The sequence below is a fragment of the Mytilinidion resinicola genome (assembly GCF_010093595.1).
Source record: "Mytilinidion resinicola strain CBS 304.34 unplaced genomic scaffold BDZ99scaffold_38, whole genome shotgun sequence".
Classification (NCBI taxonomy): Eukaryota; Fungi; Ascomycota; class Dothideomycetes; order Mytilinidiales; family Mytilinidiaceae; genus Mytilinidion; species Mytilinidion resinicola.
Window position 1 is genome coordinate 90,350 of NW_022985474.1, and position 18,115 is coordinate 108,464.

The 18,115-nt window shown below is 52.0% G+C and overlaps 7 protein-coding genes across 7 annotated transcripts; 4 read left to right on the top strand and 3 right to left on the bottom strand.

The window, feature by feature from the left end:
- Nucleotides 1-298: 298 nt before the first annotated feature.
- Nucleotides 299-2,357, top strand: BDZ99DRAFT_403161 (alcohol oxidase; the record flags this gene model as incomplete). Its single annotated transcript, XM_033716331.1, has 6 exons — nucleotides 299-607; nucleotides 700-1,412; nucleotides 1,456-1,459; nucleotides 1,481-1,625; nucleotides 1,682-2,251; nucleotides 2,314-2,357. 6 exons carry the CDS (start codon nucleotides 299-301, stop codon nucleotides 2,355-2,357), a joined length of 1,785 nt encoding a protein of 594 aa, XP_033568502.1.
- Nucleotides 2,358-5,632: 3,275 nt separating this feature from the next.
- On the bottom strand, nucleotides 5,633-6,455 carry BDZ99DRAFT_219075 (uncharacterized protein). Its single transcript, XM_033713415.1, has one exon. It carries the CDS (start codon nucleotides 6,369-6,371, stop codon nucleotides 5,793-5,795), a length of 579 nt encoding a protein of 192 aa, XP_033568503.1. The 5' UTR covers nucleotides 6,372-6,455; the 3' UTR covers nucleotides 5,633-5,792.
- BDZ99DRAFT_553024 (uncharacterized protein) lies at nucleotides 6,456-7,031 on the bottom strand (the record flags this gene model as incomplete). The annotated part of the gene is made up of 2 exons (XM_033727075.1): nucleotides 6,456-6,851; nucleotides 6,890-7,031. 2 exons carry the CDS (start codon nucleotides 7,029-7,031, stop codon nucleotides 6,541-6,543), a joined length of 453 nt encoding a protein of 150 aa, XP_033568504.1. The 3' UTR covers nucleotides 6,456-6,540.
- A 1,551-nt stretch (nucleotides 7,032-8,582) lies between these two features.
- BDZ99DRAFT_512848 (uncharacterized protein) lies at nucleotides 8,583-9,684 on the top strand. Its single transcript, XM_033724663.1, has 2 exons — nucleotides 8,583-8,834; nucleotides 8,972-9,684. The coding sequence occupies exons 1-2, from the start codon at nucleotides 8,600-8,602 to the stop codon at nucleotides 9,541-9,543; spliced, it is 807 nt and encodes a 268-aa protein (XP_033568505.1). The 5' UTR covers nucleotides 8,583-8,599; the 3' UTR covers nucleotides 9,544-9,684.
- Nucleotides 9,685-10,129: 445 nt separating this feature from the next.
- Nucleotides 10,130-11,733, top strand: BDZ99DRAFT_469549 (CoA-transferase family III). The gene is made up of 3 exons (XM_033721523.1): nucleotides 10,130-10,299; nucleotides 10,368-11,022; nucleotides 11,090-11,733. The coding sequence occupies exons 1-3, from the start codon at nucleotides 10,239-10,241 to the stop codon at nucleotides 11,559-11,561; spliced, it is 1,188 nt and encodes a 395-aa protein (XP_033568506.1). The 5' UTR covers nucleotides 10,130-10,238; the 3' UTR covers nucleotides 11,562-11,733.
- A 287-nt stretch (nucleotides 11,734-12,020) lies between these two features.
- Nucleotides 12,021-13,118, top strand: BDZ99DRAFT_219115 (uncharacterized protein). Its single transcript, XM_033713416.1, has 2 exons — nucleotides 12,021-12,484; nucleotides 12,536-13,118. Exons 1-2 carry the CDS (start codon nucleotides 12,189-12,191, stop codon nucleotides 12,927-12,929), a joined length of 690 nt encoding a protein of 229 aa, XP_033568507.1. The 5' UTR covers nucleotides 12,021-12,188; the 3' UTR covers nucleotides 12,930-13,118.
- Nucleotides 13,119-13,147: 29 nt separating this feature from the next.
- Nucleotides 13,148-16,120, bottom strand: BDZ99DRAFT_469550 (uncharacterized protein). Its single transcript, XM_033721524.1, has 2 exons — nucleotides 14,456-16,120; nucleotides 13,148-14,404 (listed from the first exon to the last, which is right to left on the bottom strand). The coding sequence occupies exons 1-2, from the start codon at nucleotides 16,041-16,043 to the stop codon at nucleotides 13,287-13,289; spliced, it is 2,706 nt and encodes a 901-aa protein (XP_033568508.1). The 5' UTR covers nucleotides 16,044-16,120; the 3' UTR covers nucleotides 13,148-13,286.
- Nucleotides 16,121-18,115: the final 1,995 nt, after the last annotated feature.

An 18,115-nucleotide genomic window follows, 5' to 3' on the forward strand; every position in this document is an offset into this window, starting at 1 on the left:
ATGAAAATGATTCGACTGGAAGTGTCCCGGCGCTTAGCTCCAGCTCCTTCGCACTCTGGATATTGCTTTATGCTTGGTGGCTTGCTCGAGAGCTGCGAGAAAGACGACGTGTACGGCGCAGCAGTTCAGCAGAAGTTCAACAATGACCTAGAACGGGCGGAATGGCGATGCTGAGAGAAATGGACGAGTCATTTGATTCTTCTTGCTGTAACGAATGTATAAATAGGTTCAAAGGTGCTTTCAATTCAGCAATCCGCCAGTCACCAGAGCCCCGGGCTCATCCTAACCACTGTTCGCAATGCATCTGCTACTTCATTTGCTGCTTTTATTCTCTCATGCGAACGCTCTTCCTTTGCTCGGATCTTCATTCGGTATTCCAGCTAACGCTACATACGACTATGTTGTCGTTGGTGGAGGAACGGCCGGCCTCACGGTTGCAGCTCGTCTTGCAGAGAACCCCAGATTCTCAGTCGCAGTGATCGAAGCGGGGAGTTTCTACGAGATCTCTAATGGAAACTTGAGCCAAATCCCGGCATTTGACTACTATTGGACGGGAAAGGGCTACAATCCATTGGTCGATTGGGGGTACCAAACTGTCCCTCAGAAGGTCCGTCTTGTATTTCAACACAGATCATATCAAGTCATGTTATTCCCTTGACTGCGCTGCTTTCTACAGGGCTCGCAAGTGACCCCAATCAGGGCATTTCAGACGCCATCGTCCACTATCCTCGTGGAAAATGTCTCGGGGGGAGCTCCGCCCGCAACTATATGGCCTACACACGTGGCAGCGCAAAGTCCTATGACCTTTGGGCAAATTCCGTTGGTGACTCAAGCTACGAGTGGCTCAATTTGCTTCCCTTCTTCCAGAAATCGATCACTTTCACGCCTCCAGATGCAAGCAAACGAGCCGCAAATGCCACACCCGGAGACGTGAAAGATCTTGGCAATACCGGCGGTCCCCTCGGCATCACGTTCCCCAACTACGCACAGCCGTGGTCTTCTTGGGTGCAACTTGCTTTGCAGGGGATTGGGATCAATCCGATTGCTGGCCTCGTTAGCGGAAAGATCTTTGGCTCGTCGTATACTACTAATACTATTCAAGCGTCGACCCAAATACGAGAATCATCCGAGACTGCTTTCTTGCAGCCGGTACTGTCTAAGGGCAATTTGATCGTCTATCAGTCTACTTTAGCTAAGAAGATCATCTTCGATAGCAACAAGGTTGCGACGGGTGTTCTCGTTGATACCTCAGGGGTTGAATACACTCTCTCTGCCAAACACGAAGTCATCGTTTCCTCTGGCGTCTTTGGTTCTCCGCAGCTTCTCATGGTCTCGGGTGTGGGTCCAGCAGCAGCACTAAACAATCTTGGTATCCCTGTCATATCAGATCTTCCCGGAGTCGGGCAGAACATGTGGGCAAGTCATTTCCTCGAGGCCTGCATCAGAAATGCATAGTTCAGTAACCCTAATCACTCTCTAGGACCATATCTTCATGGGGCCCAGCCACCGAGTTAACGTTCATACATCCTCTTCATTCGCCAGCCCCCTATTCGCAACTCAAGCAACACTAGACTACCAAACCAAACAGTCAGGCCCTCTAACCAGCACCGGTGGAGACTTTTTCGGTGCGTCGTTCAGTTCGCTCCCTCCTTCACCTGGCCTCTTTAACGTCTCGATGCAGGCTGGGAAAAGCTCACCTCTGCCCATCTCTCCAAGGCCGCCCTTTCAAACCTCAGCTTCTTCACTCCCGACTGGCCACACCTCGAGTACCTCAGCATTCCGACCTATCTTGGGCCCGGGTTTCCGACCGACACTGCCCAATACGCCTCCCTTGCTACCGCCATTGTAGCACCCCTCTCTCGCGGCACCGTCTCTATCACTTCCCCCAACACCACTGACGCGCCCCTCATCGACCCACGCTGGCTGACCCACCCGACTGATATCGCGCTCGCTATCGCTGGCTTCAGGCGCGCGCGGGAGGCATTGAAAACGCCGGCGCTTGGCCCTGTTTTGATACGAGATGAAGCTTGGCCAGGTACGGGAGTGCAAAGCGATGCGGATATCTTGGCATCGATCAAACTGGGGTTACAGAGTCTGAGCCATGGGTGTTGTACGTGTAAGATGGGAAAGAAAGAGGATGGGATGGCGGTAGTGGATTCCAAGGGGAGAGTGAAGGGGGTGAGTGGGTTGCGAGTGGTAGATGTTAGTGCGTTTGCGTTGTTGCCGCCTGGGAATCCGCAGAGTACGGTTTGTAAGTGAAGTCTCTCTTATCTTCCTAGAAGACGAGGGATAAGATTGGCTGACCGTTGCTAGATGCATTGGCTGAGAAGATTTCCGAGGATATCAAGACAGGGTAGATCGGTTTGATGAAGGTAAGAGTGATCAGAGATTTCTAACGATGGAGAGACTACCTCCTGCAAGCTCGATGATCGTTCAAAAATTTCAATCTAAGGAGAGAAACGAGAAACTATCAATGACATTCTATTGCGAACACCCAGAGCTTTCTCACACGATCCAAAGTCTTTACCGTCTTGGTCCAGCCTGCCCATTCGCTTATATGGTAGGAGCGGTGGAGACAAGGCAGACGTACACTATATTCTTCCCTTTGACCTCGCGCCCTCTCACTCGTACGATTTTCCTATATACGTCCTCATCATCATCTGCTTTCCTACTCTCACAACTGCTCTCAACCTTCCCTCCTGACGATGCCGTCACCCTTATTCCATAGGCCTCACTCATCTTCTTCAGAAGACGAGTGGGAGTGCCCATCCACAACAACCATCCACAGACTCCGCACATCTTCATCAGAAGACGAGCCAAGGTACAGAAGACGGAACTGCTCATCCACCTCCTCTTACCAACGTTTCCTCCAACGCAGGACTCGCCCCAGCAATTCCTCAACCCCCTCAATCAATCGCCCACGCCCTCCCCACCCCCGAACAACCGTCCGCCAACCCTCTCTCACGCAATTAAGTTCCAACGAACCCCTCTGCCAACACTGCCTCCACGACGCCCATCTGTCCCCCCGCTGCCTCGCCTCCCACCCGCCCCACCAACAGCGCCTGTACCTGCAAGCGCGGCAGCCTCCGAATCATAGACGCAGATGGCGCAACAGGTTCAGGAAGTACTTCCTGCCGTGGCCGCATTCGGAGCCACGGCAGGTGGGGCCGGGGCTGCACAAGAACCACGACAAGTGGAAGTTCAAACGCCGCGACGGGCTCGTGACGGAGTGGGAACTAGCTAAAATAGAGCGGGCGGAGAGGAAGCGGCAGAAGAGGATGGAGAGGGCGGAGAGAGCGGAGATGGCGGAGAGAGCGGAGCGGCAGAGCCTGCGGATGGAGGAACGGGCGGAACCGCTGAGACATCAGCGGGAGAGGCACACGCCGCACCAGAGCCCGCATCGGCGGCCGGTGAGGAGGGCGAGGGAGAGGACGAGCAGGAGGAGTGCTGGGAGTGGGAGGACCTTTAGGGATGGTATGGTGCCAGTGCCTCCACAATCTGCCCCGAGTCTTTCGCCGCCACCGGCGACTGAGAGTCGAGCTTTGGCTGATCCGCCGCCGTATAGCCCCAGTCCGCCGTCGTACAGGTCTCCATCGTTATCGGAACAGGCGGCGTCGCCGCGGTGATGCGGCGGCTTGGAGGATGGTGGAGAGAGGATGAGCATGAGATACCAGCTGTGAGCATTGGCAGACTTCCCTCGTGGTCGAAATCTGGCATTGGGTGTCGTCACGATTAGTGAGGGAGGCTTTGAAAGGTGCTGGAGGCTTTGAGTCTCCCGGGTTGTCGGAGGTAGGATAGACTGTGCCCTTAATACCAATGCCAAAGGTCCACGATTCACACTCTGAAATATGGCATTGTAATGTGAAAAGTACGTGAAAGCTGCAAAGCGAGGGTCAATTCATAGCACACGACTCTATTGATGCTCCAAGGTTGAGCGATCACAACCTCGGCCTCGCTTTCGAACATGACCGTCGCCAGAGAACGAGAGACCACATTTCACACTCGCACACATCACATTTCATCAAAAGTCTCGCGTGAGTAGATAACTCATTATATTTGATGCGAGGAAAACCCTTCTCGGGTCAAAAACCTCTAAAATATCCAATCCAAATCCACAAGAATCTCATCCACCTGACAATCTCAGTTTCCACCTAAGTATCTGTGAACACGCTGCCCCGAAGGAGTGACCAAAGGTGGGAATACATGGCCGGGGAAGGGTCGAGATAGCATAGTCTACAAGGGCCGGGTTTGTGCCCTACATATACAAAAGATATGATAATAAATGGAGTGAGACCTTGATTTTAGGAAGTGGAAGGAGGGGATGCCCGAAGGCGAAGAAGGGAAGAGGGGACAGGGGGATGGCGAGTTTAAGTAGATTTCGCGGAGGGAGATGAGTCAGCGGTGAGTCAGCAGGGGAGGGTGGTTCCGTGGTTGGTTGTGGCCGAGATGGCGATGCTGGAGGGACAGAACTGGGGTAGAGAGGGAGAGCGGTGAAACTGTGTGTCCGAAGTACGGCTCTTAGCATTTCCCTACCTTGGCTTCGAAAGTCTCTAACACAGAGTCTATCCCTTCGCCCGCTGGCGTCCTCGCTTGCCGCCAAGCCCGTGCTCAAACGTACGCGCCACTCGATTTGGGTGCTCTGTGTGTCGCATTCCTTTCTGTACGGTTGCCGGTGCGCATAGCTCTGTTTGCACCGGCTGGCAGGACCACCTGGCCAAGCTCAACTCCACGGACTAGCTTGTATATAGTAACTACACGCAGTTGAATTGCTTTACCTGGGTGCAGTTCTCATCACGGAGCCGAATCTAGAGCCTCTGATTGGCCAAATCCTTATCGATAACTGAGGACGTAAACCAGCGGGCGAAGGGATAAGGACACCGCCGGCTGGCTCATTTAAATGATGGTACTAAAAACTGTTAAAATCACAAGAGGCTCGATATTTAGAGATGAAGGCGCAGGTGACCCACAGCTCTATTACTTGCTCACTCTCATTACGTAAAGGAGATTCACAGTAGAAACAAGATAGGGAGGTGTAATAAATCATCGAAGATATGTCGAGACGACTTTCGAACTTCCTCGCCATTATTGTTGGCGAACTCGAGGTTCAACAGCCGCAACCTTCATCCCCTGCATGCGATGCTAGACAGCTGACAAGGCTTGTTGATCCCACAACCTCTCCACCTCTGCACCCCTCCATAGTATCCGAGGACTAGGCATTTACAACAGCACCACCGCGCATGATCACCGTCTGGTTTTCCTTTCCGATGTCAGGCGTGGAGAGCTCTGAAGAAAGCCGTTGTTAAATCGTGGCTGAATTATCAGACCCCGGCTGGAGCAAAAGACAAGTGCGAGCGGACGATTTGTTACCATTCGGAGATGCAACCAAGCTTTCTTCGAGAGCACCGCTAGACAAGAACCTAAGGTGGATTTCTTCAATGCTAGTCGAGCATCGTGAGCGTACTTTAGCCCCATGGCGGTTCAAGCGAATACACGGCGAGCCCATGGACACGAAGGCCTTTCTAGGACTCTTAGAGCGAACGATGGGCTCGATTGGTGTCTAAATTTTCAGCTCTTCGTGTGCATTCTCGCCAGTGTTGGGGACACTCATAACGGCGCTGATGGAAGGGTATCTGACAGTATCCATGAGCTCTTTGGCTTTGCTCTCAGACATATTAGTAGCGCGGCTAGAAATTGGTCATGATGAAAAAAGTTCTATCACGTCGGAAGGCGCTTTAGAGGGCGACGAGATGAATATTGCGAGCTTGGTGGTTGGATATTTCGTGGTTGATTAGTCATTTCCCGAAAGTGAAGAGATGGACGGGTGCTGTATTGAGGAGCTTTGTAGAGATATCTTCGGATATCTTCGTTGTGTTTTGATCAGGCGCAGTTATCATCGCTGCTGTGAACGCATATGACAGAATACCTAGGTAGTCCGATGACATGGCGAGGCTGCAAACGGGCCTGTTTCGTGAGGTCTCAGCGGCTACGATTTGGCGATACATGGGTGACTTCAAAAAGCGTTCAGCCCTACCTTTGTAAGAAACGCTATGAGCATCGGGTACGGAATACTTCGTACACAGAAGCCCAACAAGGCGGGTTAATGGTGAAAGGGGTGCAAACTTTGATGGAGAGGTGAGAGAACCACGGAGTAGTAGCGCGCGGCTAGTCCCGATCCCCGACCTCCTACATTTGTAGCGATCCGGTGAAGAGACGGCCCTTCTTCGACCCCAACACCTCAGGCCATCAGGACGACTCCCCTCCCACCACAACAAGGAATGTGACTCCATCATCAACAGCATCATTGAGGTAGTGAGTAGAGGGATCGGAGACGATTTCATCCACGTAGGAGCCTCGTGAGGGAGGGTGAGCATGGTGTGTGCTCAGCTAACTCAAATCAAAACACCCAGCCGAGCCCCATATCATGATTTGGAATTATGCGGGCCGTCAGTGGTGCGGCCCCTCTCCTCTCTTCTATCCCGGCCAACTTCCTCTGGTTCAAGCTCCTTGGCGCCACTCCCTCGCAGTCATGTCGAGTATTTGTCACTTCACGCCTCTTCGTTCTCGTGGCTTCCTGTAAGCGGTAATATTTTGGTTGAATCCGTCATCTTGGCTCTGAAACATCATGTCCATTGGCTGGCTCGCATGCTCTGTGTTGGTGCCTCCAACCTTTTGTCGTGATTCATCAACATTTCTCCTCTCCAAGCCAGAGGCCTCGCGGTATGGTATGATTTCCTTGCCCCACTGTTCGACGACTATGTAATCCATGTGGCCATCTGCTCCCGCCTCCCGTAGGATCGGGCGAGACAGGGTAGGTATATCTTCTCTACCCATCGTGGTATCTGAGAAGGCTCCTAGCGAACGTGGTATCTCTTGTCCAGTCCAGTCTTACGGGTAATACCCGCCAAAGCGCACTGGGTGCTATCTCCAGTTTTCACAGCCTCCTGTTTTGTTTCCGAGAACCTGGATTGCACATTTACTGTGCCAAACACCTCGTACACCATGAATTCTTCCACAGCCTCACAGCAACCCATGTCAAATTGTCAGCCGGAGCAACGTCGCCGAGATATCAAGCACAGCATCGCATACATTACCTGCTCCCAATCATCGGCTGTCGAACCTAGAACCGAGTCACTACCAGAACGATCACCATCCCTTTGCTCCCGATCTTCGACAGTGGAGTCATGGGCAGAGTCGCTCCCACAACGGACATCATCAACAGCTCCCTCGGATCAGAAGACCAGGTCCGAGGACCCAACCGTGGAAGCCTATCGGCGACTCAAGATGGCTCTTTTCTTCAAGAATTATGGGAGTTAGGAGATAGTTTGCCTCGGCAAGGCTTCCGAGCCCAAGAACCCGGGAGCTATCATGACAACTTCAACGGCCTATCATCTCAGCATATCCCATTCTTGAAACGATAGACCTTATATGGCTTATTCAATCTACGTTCGTAGGACTTCCCTGCGAGGCGATTTACAGAAACCTCAAAAAGAGAGCGGATACTTCGATCCTTCAACCGCCGCCTAAAGCTGACAGCATCGCTCGGAGCCTTCATCCTCGCCGCTTGAGAGTCTGGACAAAAACTATCATGTCGCACCGCCTGGCTGATCTGGTTATATTGGAATGGCATTCAGGTTGGGATACAGGAGCACGGAGTTTACGGGACACATCATACCCATTATCAGGTGTTGTTGGGGCATTTCTCTGTTCAGCATGAACATCGGACATGGTAACGCATCCTTCAATGTTGCTGAGCATTTCTTGAAAAAGATTCCTTCTTTTGTGCCTCTTGGATTCTGCTGTGCTGGGCTCTTACATGTTGTCATCGCTCCTTGTGATTCTCTGTCTCCGCTCAACCCCTCACTTGTCCCCAACACGTGCCAAATTCCAGTAATCAGATGACTGTCTCAGTCTTTTCTACCGCTAGGCTGTATGTAATTCCTCCTATATCTCTTCCTGTCATATGTTAGAAGAACTCATGGGCTGAGGAGACGGGGTTCAAGGAACAAGCACCCAGGCAGAAACGTTCAAACACTGAAATTCGCCGCATTTCATGTCTAGTGCCTGTGCTGTAGTAACAGTCATGCTAAACGCTGCTATAGATTTGTTAGATCAAAAGAGACTACGCGAGTAAGTAATAGCTAAGCTAGGTGAGAGTGGAATGGTACAATCAACCGGTCGAAGCTGCGATGTGGTTGAAGGACAAGTTTGGAAATATTGATGCTCTGCTCTGTGAATAGTGAAGACGCCGGGTATTGTTTCGACGTATGTAGATGGCAGGCGAGATTGAATTAAGAGTATTTAGAATCTCTCTTGAACAACGTGAACGGGAGAAGATATTTATCCTTTACGTCCTCCCGCCATCAATCGATACTTCCGGGCTTCTCGTAACTTCCCGCCGGCCAGTCCCTCCGCAAGCACGATTGGGAGTCAATCCCCCCGCTTTTGCATCCTTCCAGTTGCCCATGATAGGCATTCATTATTTGAGAGCGAAAGCACAAGGTTCACATACAAAAGCTCCCTGTCACGTGACGCCAAGCCATCAATTCGACCTCATCAATTCTCTCCGACAGCACCACCGGTCCAATCAATCCATCAACCCATGCTGCTTCCACGATTGCTTGCGCCCGCCCGGGTAGCAATTGCCTCCTCGCGATCATCCTCAATTGCTCTAGCAGCATCGTCCGCTCACACCTTCGAGGTTGTGCGGTGCATTGCCGCGAACCCCATTTCTCCAGCTCTCACATTCATTCGACACGCATCCCATCAGACCCAGGGACGCGCCAATGGAGCAAAGGATGGACCGGGAAAGCGGTTAGGAGCGAAGAAGAGTGGAGGTAGGTCATTGAAATAGCATTGCGATTTCTCTCCATTCACGAAAAGCTTCAACATTGGCAATCGCATTGATCCCCCTGACAAGCCCAAATTCCCACATCTTTGGACCTGGAAGAGCACCTGCTAATATAGCTTACAGAGGAATATGTGATCCCGGGCAACATCATCTTCCGCCAACGCGGCACCGGCTGGTTCGCAGGGGAAAACTGCGCCATGGGCCGCGACCACACCATCTACGCCACGGAAGCCGGCTTCGTGAAATATTACCGCGATCCCCTCAAACACCCGAATCGCCAATACATAGGTGTGGCCTTAAAGCGCACCGAATCACTCCCATATCCGCCTAACGCCGCCCGCCGACGACGGCTAAACATGCTCGCTGTACAAACCTCCCCAGACACAGCTATTACCACGATTATTGGGGAGGGCCGGATTCTGGATGGGGATATGACGGTCAAGGAGACCAAGGTCAATGCGATGCCTAGGCATAAGAGCGGGAAGGAGTTGGTGATGGGCAAGAACTATGCGTTCCGTGAAGCCAACTGGCAGATTGGACGAGCGGCGGAGAATGCGGGGATCAAGGTCAGGCCGTTCATTCCTGGTGATAGATTCAGGGCGTGGCAGAAGTCTGCGGCGAGAAAGGCGGCGAATGCGGAGAAGAGGGGCCTAAGAGGGAAGAGGGGTGGTGGTGGAAAGAGCAAGAGGAAGTAGAGGATATCTCCTTTGTACGATCATATATAGAGAGAACAGGGCTTGTTGGTTGCCAATTGTGGATATACTGTACTATACTGAGGAAAAGACTCGATATTGGCATGACTACGTTGTGACAGATGCTTTGAACTGTCTCCAAATGGTGATTGATACTGAGGTGTGAGAGCTTATCAATGCAACTGTTCGGAGGTTTCCTTGTATTCGTTGGAAAGCACTGCACTGCTGATATCTGGGAGTACTGCTGTGTAGACTCGAGAGCGGTTGCTTTCCGCATACAGCGCATACAGCGCATACAGCGCATACAGCATTACTTAACAAATACTAGTCAGCAGATATCTATCCTCGGGCTTTAAGAGTGGATTTGGAGTTGAGATAAGTACATTTATGAGGGCAAGTGGCTTTGGTATGATTGAAATGTAACCAGACGTAATTCGTTAACTCAAAGCAACTCCCAACTCATCAGAATCGCCAAGATCACTGTGAATAGGTACCTCGGGCATGTGACCCACAACGTCAAGCTCCTGTCAAGCTCCCGAGAAGGTCCACCTCGGCCCATTCTCCGCAATTCACCCCCGGTTAAGTTGTGCCGGGGAATGACCACCACCATGCTCCCGGCCCTACCACTATATACCAGCCATGCAGCGCCCAGTGTCTACGTCCATTATCATCTTCCATATACCCAATAGCTAGACATCATGACCCAACAACCGCCATTGACTGGTATTCGGGTGCTGGAGTTCGCGGGGCTGGCCCCAGGTACTACAACCTCAACCCTCACAAAAGCTACAACAACCTAGAAGATGGAAGCTAATTCAACCATTCAGGCCCCTTCGCAGGTATGCTTCTCGCCGACTATGGCGCAACCGTCCTCCGCCTCGACCGCGCCCCCGTCATCCCCACCAACGACCAGCTCACCCGGCACAAAACCTCCATCTGCGTCAATCTGAAATCGCCAGGCGGCATCGCCTTGATCAAGAAGCTTATCCTCCACGTAGACGTCGTCATCGACCCCTTCCGGCCCGGCGTGCTCGAGAAACTCGGGCTAGGGCCCGAAGAGGTGCTGCTGAAGCTCAATCCACGCCTCGTCGTTGGCCGCATGACGGGCTTCCGCCGCGATGGAAAGTACAGCCAGATGGCGGGGCACGACATAAACTACATCGCCGTGTCGGGCGTGCTGTCGATGTTTGGGCGGAAGGGCGAGAAGCCGTACCCGCCTGGAAACGTGGTGGGGGACTTCGCGGGAGGCGGGGCGATGTGCTTCTTGGGTATATTGCTCGCCCTGTTTGCGCGCGCGCATAATGGGGGCATTGGGCAGGTAGTGGAGGCGAACATGGTGGACGGGAGTGCGATTTTGGCGACGATGCCAAGACTGGGGTTGAAGACGGAGATGTGGAGGGCGCCAAGGGGGGAGAATATGTTGGACGGAGGCGCGCCATTTTACGATACGTATGAGACGAAGGATGGGCGGTTTATGGCTGTGTGCGTATATCCAGATCTCCTTCAAACTTGTCTAGACTCATTTTGGACGAGACTGACGGGTGTATAGGGGCGCCATCGAACCCCAGTTCTTCGCCCAGCTCCTCAAAGGCCTCTCCCTCACCCCGTCCTCTCTACCCGGCGCTCAACAAGACCGTAAATGCTGGCCCGCCATGAAGACCCTCTTCACCTCTACCTTCAAATCCAAGAACCGTGACGAGTGGGAGAAGATCTTTGGCGACACAGATGCGTGTTGCACTCCCGTAATTACGCAGGCTGAACTCGAGGCCGACGGATTCGACCAGCGGCCAGCCGTGACACTGAAAGCAAGCCCTGGCTATGCGATTGCAGAGGGCAGCGCGGACCGACCGGCCGCAGTGGGTCAGGGGTCAGGTGTGAAGGGGAGTGGGTGGAATAACGAGCTACTGCAGCCTGGGAAGGGCGGAGAGGAGACCTTGGAACAGTGGCTGGGGTGGAAGAGGGGAAAGCAGTTTGGGGTTGAAGGGGGAGGGCTTGTCATTAATGGTACCTCAAAGCTGTAAAGAGAGATAGTAAGTCTTGTAGTATATCAGAAGGTATTTGGAGCTTCGAGAATTGCCATCGGGCCTACGAGGCTTCTTCTGCTCGACGTGCTGCGCGATGCTTCTCTCTGCTTCTCCATGTCAGCCTTCACGTTAAAAATGTAGAGGGTGCAGTTCGATGGAAGTGGTGGTAGTTTAACACTTGCGTCAGGTTGTGCTGACGATACCATCTCCTTTTTCTTCCCGATGAACGCAAGCAGTAAGCTATACCACTGCCGGCTAACGACCCTCGAAATCAGGGAAGATCAATGATATTACGGAACGGTGACACGCATCTTCATCATAGAGTCGGCCTGGTTTGCAGCCCTCTCAGCAACTCCAACAGCACCATCCATTGGCATATTGTCTCAATTTTCGAGCACACGCCACATGATGCCATGCCTAGCAAGATATCATACTTCGTAAGGTTTTTTCTCTTCCGTCTATCTCATTGCCTCTGTGGAAAGGAACTGCGGCCTACATTTAGGGGATTTATACCAGAAGAAGTTGAGTGTCACATGAAAGTCACTGGCCCTCACCCCCTTCGCGTTGTATATTCCCCCAACTTTCCTTGCCATCGGATACTTTGTCTGGACCGCTCCAAAGTCGATGCCGCGTGATCTTCACGTGTCCCACGTATCCTCATCCTCCTCCCAACGGTATAAAAGCTTCTTCGACTCCGCTATCGTAGGTTCCAGAGAGGATTCGCGGTGTTTTTGGTCGTTAAAAACTCATATGGGAACGTACGATGCTGTGGTGGACCTGTGGTTTCGAAAGATTCATTTGCGCGCACTCATGAGTTCGGCTGGGGTGGGGTATCAAAAAACGCTTCATCTAAGAGCAATGGAGCTGGAGGTTAGAAAACAAATCGCAGTCGTGATGGCCACCACTGGCGATCTCGGAAGGTGAGTAGGATCGATGGACTGCAAGACGTCTGAACGGTCTTGATTATTTAGACTCGATCACTGGTATCATGAATCCCAAGAGGTGTGCGTCACCATCACTACGAATTCCTTCTCCACGGCCACCCATCAGACCCCTTTTCCGCCATCTGACACTCGAGTCCAACCCCATCAGAAAAAGAGAAGCTCCTGTTGCTCTCCCCCACCCAACGACTCATCGAGGCATTGTAGCTCTGTTGATACTCCACACCAACTCCATGGTCTGGTGCGATTGGATAAGCTGATCTTCTCCATCCGCTCTCATCGAACTCTCCATCTCCCTTGCAGAAGAGAAAGAGGTTCGTCCAGGCGACGAGGAAGATTTTATACCCCATCAGGGGTCTCGTCACGTGGTTATCAGATGGCCTCACTCAGGCACGAGGGAAGAGGCGAAGAATGGCACGGGTAAAGTGGCAATGAGAAGTTCCTGAGGGCGAGAGGGGCTAGGTAATCTCTGATAGGCTTTGCCCCGTTTTGTTGGAAGTTCCTACGAATCTAACCGGATGGAATGGAATTTGATAGACGGGACGTGTACGCAGTGTGACACACGGTGTAGCAATCACTTCCTGCTACTTATTTCGCAGTCTTGTTGGAAAGACTGACGGCATGGGGTCAAGCACACCTCATCAGTAGAACATTCTCGTGAGAGTAGAGATTGACGTTAATGGACATCCAGCACTATTAATCCAAGGGGTAGGACAAAGAACGATTGAGCAGCATCCTCCCCTTCCTACTTCCCGCGCTCTAACACCCCTCTGAAAACCCTCTACTTCTTCTCTTTCTTCACCAATTTATTAACACTCTTCCCTAGATTCTTCATCCAACCCCCCTTCGATATCTTCCCTTGGCGACCGTCACTAGCCGACGCCTCAGCCTCATACGGCGGCGGCGCATTCCCGATAACCCCCATATCATACTCATTCCCATATCCAGAATTAGCATTCCCATTGCCGGTCGATCCCGCATTCGCATACCCCGAATCCATCCGTGAATGTCGTGCCTCCCTTTCCTGTAACGCCCTCTTCTCATCCAGATACCCGTCAGAGCCGGATACAGGCCCATATGGATCCAGCATACTCCTCACCTGCTGCACCGGCCTCTTCTCTTCCTTTTCTCCAAGCAGCTGATTACTGACCACCCTAGTCGAGTATCCTGCATAACCCCTCCCACTCGGCGCCGACAGCGCACTCGATCGCTCCGGCCCAGAGCTCATCCAGTAATTCCGCCCTCGCACCCGGTACGGCCGCTCGCGATAGGACGCCGCATATGCCATACCCACAACCTGCGCCACTTTCTTGAGCTGCTGCCCGTAGTGCGGCATGCGGTAGAGCGTCTCGACGAGGCGGTAGACGCCATCTTCATCGAGCGCCTGGCGGACGGTAGAGCCGATCTGCTGGCCGGACTCGAGGAGCTTGACGTAGTGCTCGTAGCGGTCCTTGTCTTTTTCGAGCGCGTCGAGGCGAGTGCGGCTGCCGCCGAGACTGACTTTGCTCCGCTCCTCTTTGATAAGGTGCTCGAAGTACTCGAGAGTCGCGTCGTTGATACCTCTTGTGATCGAGTTCTTCTTCAGATACACACGAAACTGAGCAGCTGCTTCCTGGATCTGCGTGTGCTCTTGGCGGAGCTCAGCGATGTGTCTCTCAAGGACTTTGAGCTGCGCTTCCTTCGCGACGGTCTCGTTGCCGTTGACGGTGATTGCTGCAGCGACCGTGGGGTCAGTTTCAACTTGGTTTTTCTCGGAGAACTCGACGCGGATGTGCTCGTGTTCGGACCAGTGGTGTGAACATTTCGTACATTTTTCGTTCGAGAAGGCGGCGCAGTGGATGAGCTCGCGCGTGCCGACTTTGTAGGGGGGCACATTGGTGAGGCAGCAGGGGTTGTGGCCTGAAGCTCAGTTAGTGGAGGTTTGGTGGAGATGTGGAAAGGGTTGCGTACACAACGACTTGCGGAGTTTCACTGTTTCTCCATTTGGACCAGACCGATCCTTGACCGTCACGCAAGAGGCGTGAGCGCAGACAGTCTTAGGCTTGTCTAACTGCTTAGCATCCACTACCGTCTTGTGGATGTTCAGCTTCGATTGAAGAGCTAGGCCTGTAGCCCTAGTGTTCTTCAAGTCGTCCATCTGCTTCTCGTTTTGTGCAACACTATCAGTGATTGCCTTCGAGATCTGTTGCATTGGCTTCGTGAGCTGAGAGATCAGATATCGAGTCTCGTTTAGGCTCAAGGTGCTCTTGACTTGATGTGGAATCAAATTATGGGTGTACTGCAACAGCCTGTTTGCCTCTCTGGCTGAGTGATCCCAACTGCGACGGTAGTCGTCCAAATTGCCGATATCAATCCCCTTCTTACGAGCGGCGAGATACCGGAAGCTTTCCGAATCGAAGCAGTAGACATTGTCACGATAAAGCCCCTTGATGACGTCTTTGTATTCGTCCAGGAGTTTCTCAAGGGGATTGAAAGTATCTCCGGGCTGGTAATTCGATCCACGAGTGTTTGTGAAACCAAAGATCATGTTCTGGGCTGCGTTTCTGTGAAGATGCGTCAGGAGCTCCTTGACACAGAACCGGAATAAAACATTCAAGCGCGAGTTGTTCGGCTTAAGAAGAATGAGAATGCCATGGAGCTGGTCGTAGTTTCGCAAGACCGACAGAACGTTGACCATGTTCTTTCTATCTTGCTCAATTCCACGCACATCGCCGATTCCAGGAGTGTCGATCAATCGTACTAAAGTACCACCGATATAAAGAGGATAGACAGTCGCCTTTTGGGTAGCCGAATCTCCAGACATTCCATCAGCCTCGTCTTCATCAGCGCCAATCTTGACTCGGTGTTGGAGTAGTCTGCCCGTCTGCTCATCGACGCTCTGTGTTGCGAAAGAGCAAGGAATGATCCAATTCAACTTCTCCGCGGACATGCCTTCATCGAGCGAGGAAAATGTGAGATAGTTGACAAAGGCATTGATGAACGTAGACTTGCCAACACCCGTCTCGCCAAGGATGAGAATATTCAGCTCTCGAGGATTCGGTAGACTCTCCAGAGCGCTCATCAATAGACGGTTCGTATACCTTGCAAAGTTGGGTCCGTGGCCTTGGCCTCGACATCTGAATGAGACCCTATCGTAGGGAGTACGCCCACAGTCGCAATACATAAACCGATCGACAGTACCGTACTCGACAGGAACGTGACATTTCCAGCAAATCCACTCAAGGACATGTTGAGCACTGCATTTTTCCCCTGGACAGGGAATCTTTACGCCTTTCCTGGATGCCGGGACATGAGTGATGGTTGAGTCTAAGTATGCGTCGTCGTAACGCAGGAGACTCTTGTCGGAGAGATACTTCTGTTGTTCGAGAACATCCTTCGCGGTAACGTTCGTGCCTTGAAACTTAGAGATGCGTGCTTTGTCGAGGTCCTCGCCGGTAGCGTCACAGTCAACTACGATGTCGAGCGAGCCTGGTTGTGTATTGCCTAGGACTCTCGAAAACAACGTCACGTTGGCTTCCCATGACTCCATCTTCTTCATTGCAGCACTGCTAAAGTAGAAGACGTATGAGAAGCCTCGGTTGTTGCGACGGAGGAGATCATTAAGAGGTTGTCCGCTATAGCCAACGTATTTGGCGCCACCGTCAATCATCGACGTGATGAATTTGAGTTTCTCGTTGTAATCGCCCATCATAGCGGTCAATTTTGCCGGTGCGCATGGTCCATTGAGGAAGTCCTGAAGCAGTTGCTGTGGCTCCCCAGTCTCGCTCTTGCCCGACCTCACCCCTCTGATGATGCGAGCATAGCTGGATTTGAGGTATGATTCTGCTTCCTTGGCCTCATCCAGCTTGTCAAAGACTTCCATGACGTGGTCGGCTGAGTCGTACTCTCGATGAAGCTTGAGATTGTGGTAATATTCGTTCAAGATTTGCAGCGAGTTGCGGAGATCGTCCATCAAGTCGACGAACTTTTGCTGGGTTTCCGTATCAAGCTGTCGTACTGGACCTTCGGTGGGAACCGGAATCCCTAAGAGAACGAGGAAGCTGATGGGAAGAAGCGTGTAAAAGAGAGGCTGTCCTTTACCGTCATCGGTGAGAGTTTGAACGAGTCTAGGGAGGCTCGAAATATGACTATGCGCACTATCGATTCCAGCTGGAGGATCCTCGTCGTAATCCAACATATACGAGTGAATTTTCATCTCAAATGAATCGTTTATCCTCATCAAGGCCTTGTACCTTGCCGGCTCGGCGTAATCAGAGCTTTCTTCCTCTTCGAACTTCTTGAACGCTTCTTCTAGGCTTTTCTCTATCTCGATTCGATTCTCATCACTTGAGATTTGGCGGGTTGCAGTGATCACGCTCTGTGCTCCCCAAGTGATGCCAGTCACAATATGAGTGGCGGAAGTAGAGCTGAGCGTTTCAAAGTCCAGGGCTTCTCTCGCGTCGTTGCTAGCAAGGTTCAGAGTTTCTTGCTTGGTGGTAAGGGTGTAGTAGAACGCCCGATGGACCGTTGGGAAAGTTCCACGCTTCTGCAGAAGATATCGGCCAGACATTTCGGGGGCAACCAGACCTGCTAGGACGCTGGCACCGAGCTCTGGGCCGATGTCCATGCTGCTGAACTTCTCTTTCAGGGTGTCATTGTTGCTGGAAGACATATCGATCTTGCTGACGTCCGCAGTATTGACCGCCGATTGGGGCAGTGGTCCTTTGACCAGTGACTGAGGGAGAGAATCCGGGAGGAAGCAGTCATTTCGAGCATCATACAGTGCACCTAACTTAGCCTTTGATCCCAATGCCGGTCTTTTTAGAGTTGGTGAAGACATCCTTCACTATCGTTCTAGTCACAATGACGGTGTTATCTGCGAGGCTGAGATATGCTAGGCCGGTACGCAGGGCCGACGCAAAGCCTTACAGCTGTGAAGCGATAACAAAAGAGATGACCTCCACCGATGAAAGTGGAATATGGAAGTATGAAGAAAGAGCAAAACCGGAATCAACTTTATATGGAGAGAAGAATAAGATTGCTTGCAAGGCAGAAGATGTGGCAGGTACCACAGATATAGAGGGCGGCCGCCAGCAACAAGGCTGAAGACCGCAAGGCAGACTTCCGCCCAGCCGTTTCAGACACGACAGTTCCAACATGCAGCCCAGTAAGATTCCGGTTGACCATGGTCGATAAGAATGACAGGCTATCTTCTGTATGGGTCCCATGGTTGTGGCTTGTGACGCGGTGGCTCAAAGAGAGCGAACATCGACTAGCGTAGTTCAGCCTTGCGATTCGATGAATGAGATTGGTAAAGTGTGTTTCGGCGACAACCTCGGCGCCGAATCTAGACTCCAAGGATGACTATTGTTGCAGAATGCATATACGTGGGGATACTGATTGGATGAAGCCGCAGCAACGAAGGCCGAGATCTTGGGTTTCTCTTGGCAGTACAAAAGACCTGCTCTACACTATCTTGGCGATGCTTTTACTGTTGGAAGTACCAGTGTTCTGTTGAAACATTGTTGCGCGTGACTTGAGAAGCGTAGTTGAACTGTGTGAGGTTCTCTCTAGTGATGCTTGGCAAGAGGTCTTCGTACTTTCCAAACGTCATTGTTCCCTGGTTCTAAA

Excerpts from the sequence above, each read along its gene's own strand:
- BDZ99DRAFT_219115 (XM_033713416.1), top strand. The coding sequence starts at position 12,189 with ATGCCGCGTGATCTTCACGTGTCCCACGTATCCTCATCCTCCTCCCAA. Across the intron at positions 12,485-12,535 it reads ACCACTGGCGATCTCGGAAG|ACTCGATCACTGGTATCATG; the intron begins GTGAGTAGGATC and ends TTGATTATTTAG.
- BDZ99DRAFT_469549 (XM_033721523.1), top strand. The coding sequence starts at position 10,239 with ATGACCCAACAACCGCCATTGACTGGTATTCGGGTGCTGGAGTTCGCG. Across the intron at positions 10,300-10,367 it reads GTTCGCGGGGCTGGCCCCAG|GCCCCTTCGCAGGTATGCTT; the intron begins GTACTACAACCT and ends TCAACCATTCAG. Across the intron at positions 11,023-11,089 it reads GATGGGCGGTTTATGGCTGT|GGGCGCCATCGAACCCCAGT; the intron begins GTGCGTATATCC and ends ACGGGTGTATAG.
- BDZ99DRAFT_219075 (XM_033713415.1), bottom strand. The coding sequence starts at position 6,371 with ATGCTCACCCTCCCTCACGAGGCTCCTACGTGGATGAAATCGTCTCCG.
- BDZ99DRAFT_512848 (XM_033724663.1), top strand. The coding sequence starts at position 8,600 with ATGCTGCTTCCACGATTGCTTGCGCCCGCCCGGGTAGCAATTGCCTCC. Across the intron at positions 8,835-8,971 it reads AGGAGCGAAGAAGAGTGGAG|AGGAATATGTGATCCCGGGC; the intron begins GTAGGTCATTGA and ends TATAGCTTACAG.
- BDZ99DRAFT_469550 (XM_033721524.1), bottom strand. The coding sequence starts at position 16,043 with ATGAAGAAGATGGAGTCATGGGAAGCCAACGTGACGTTGTTTTCGAGA. Across the intron at positions 14,405-14,455 it reads GAAACTCCGCAAGTCGTTGT|GCCACAACCCCTGCTGCCTC; the intron begins GTACGCAACCCT and ends ACTGAGCTTCAG.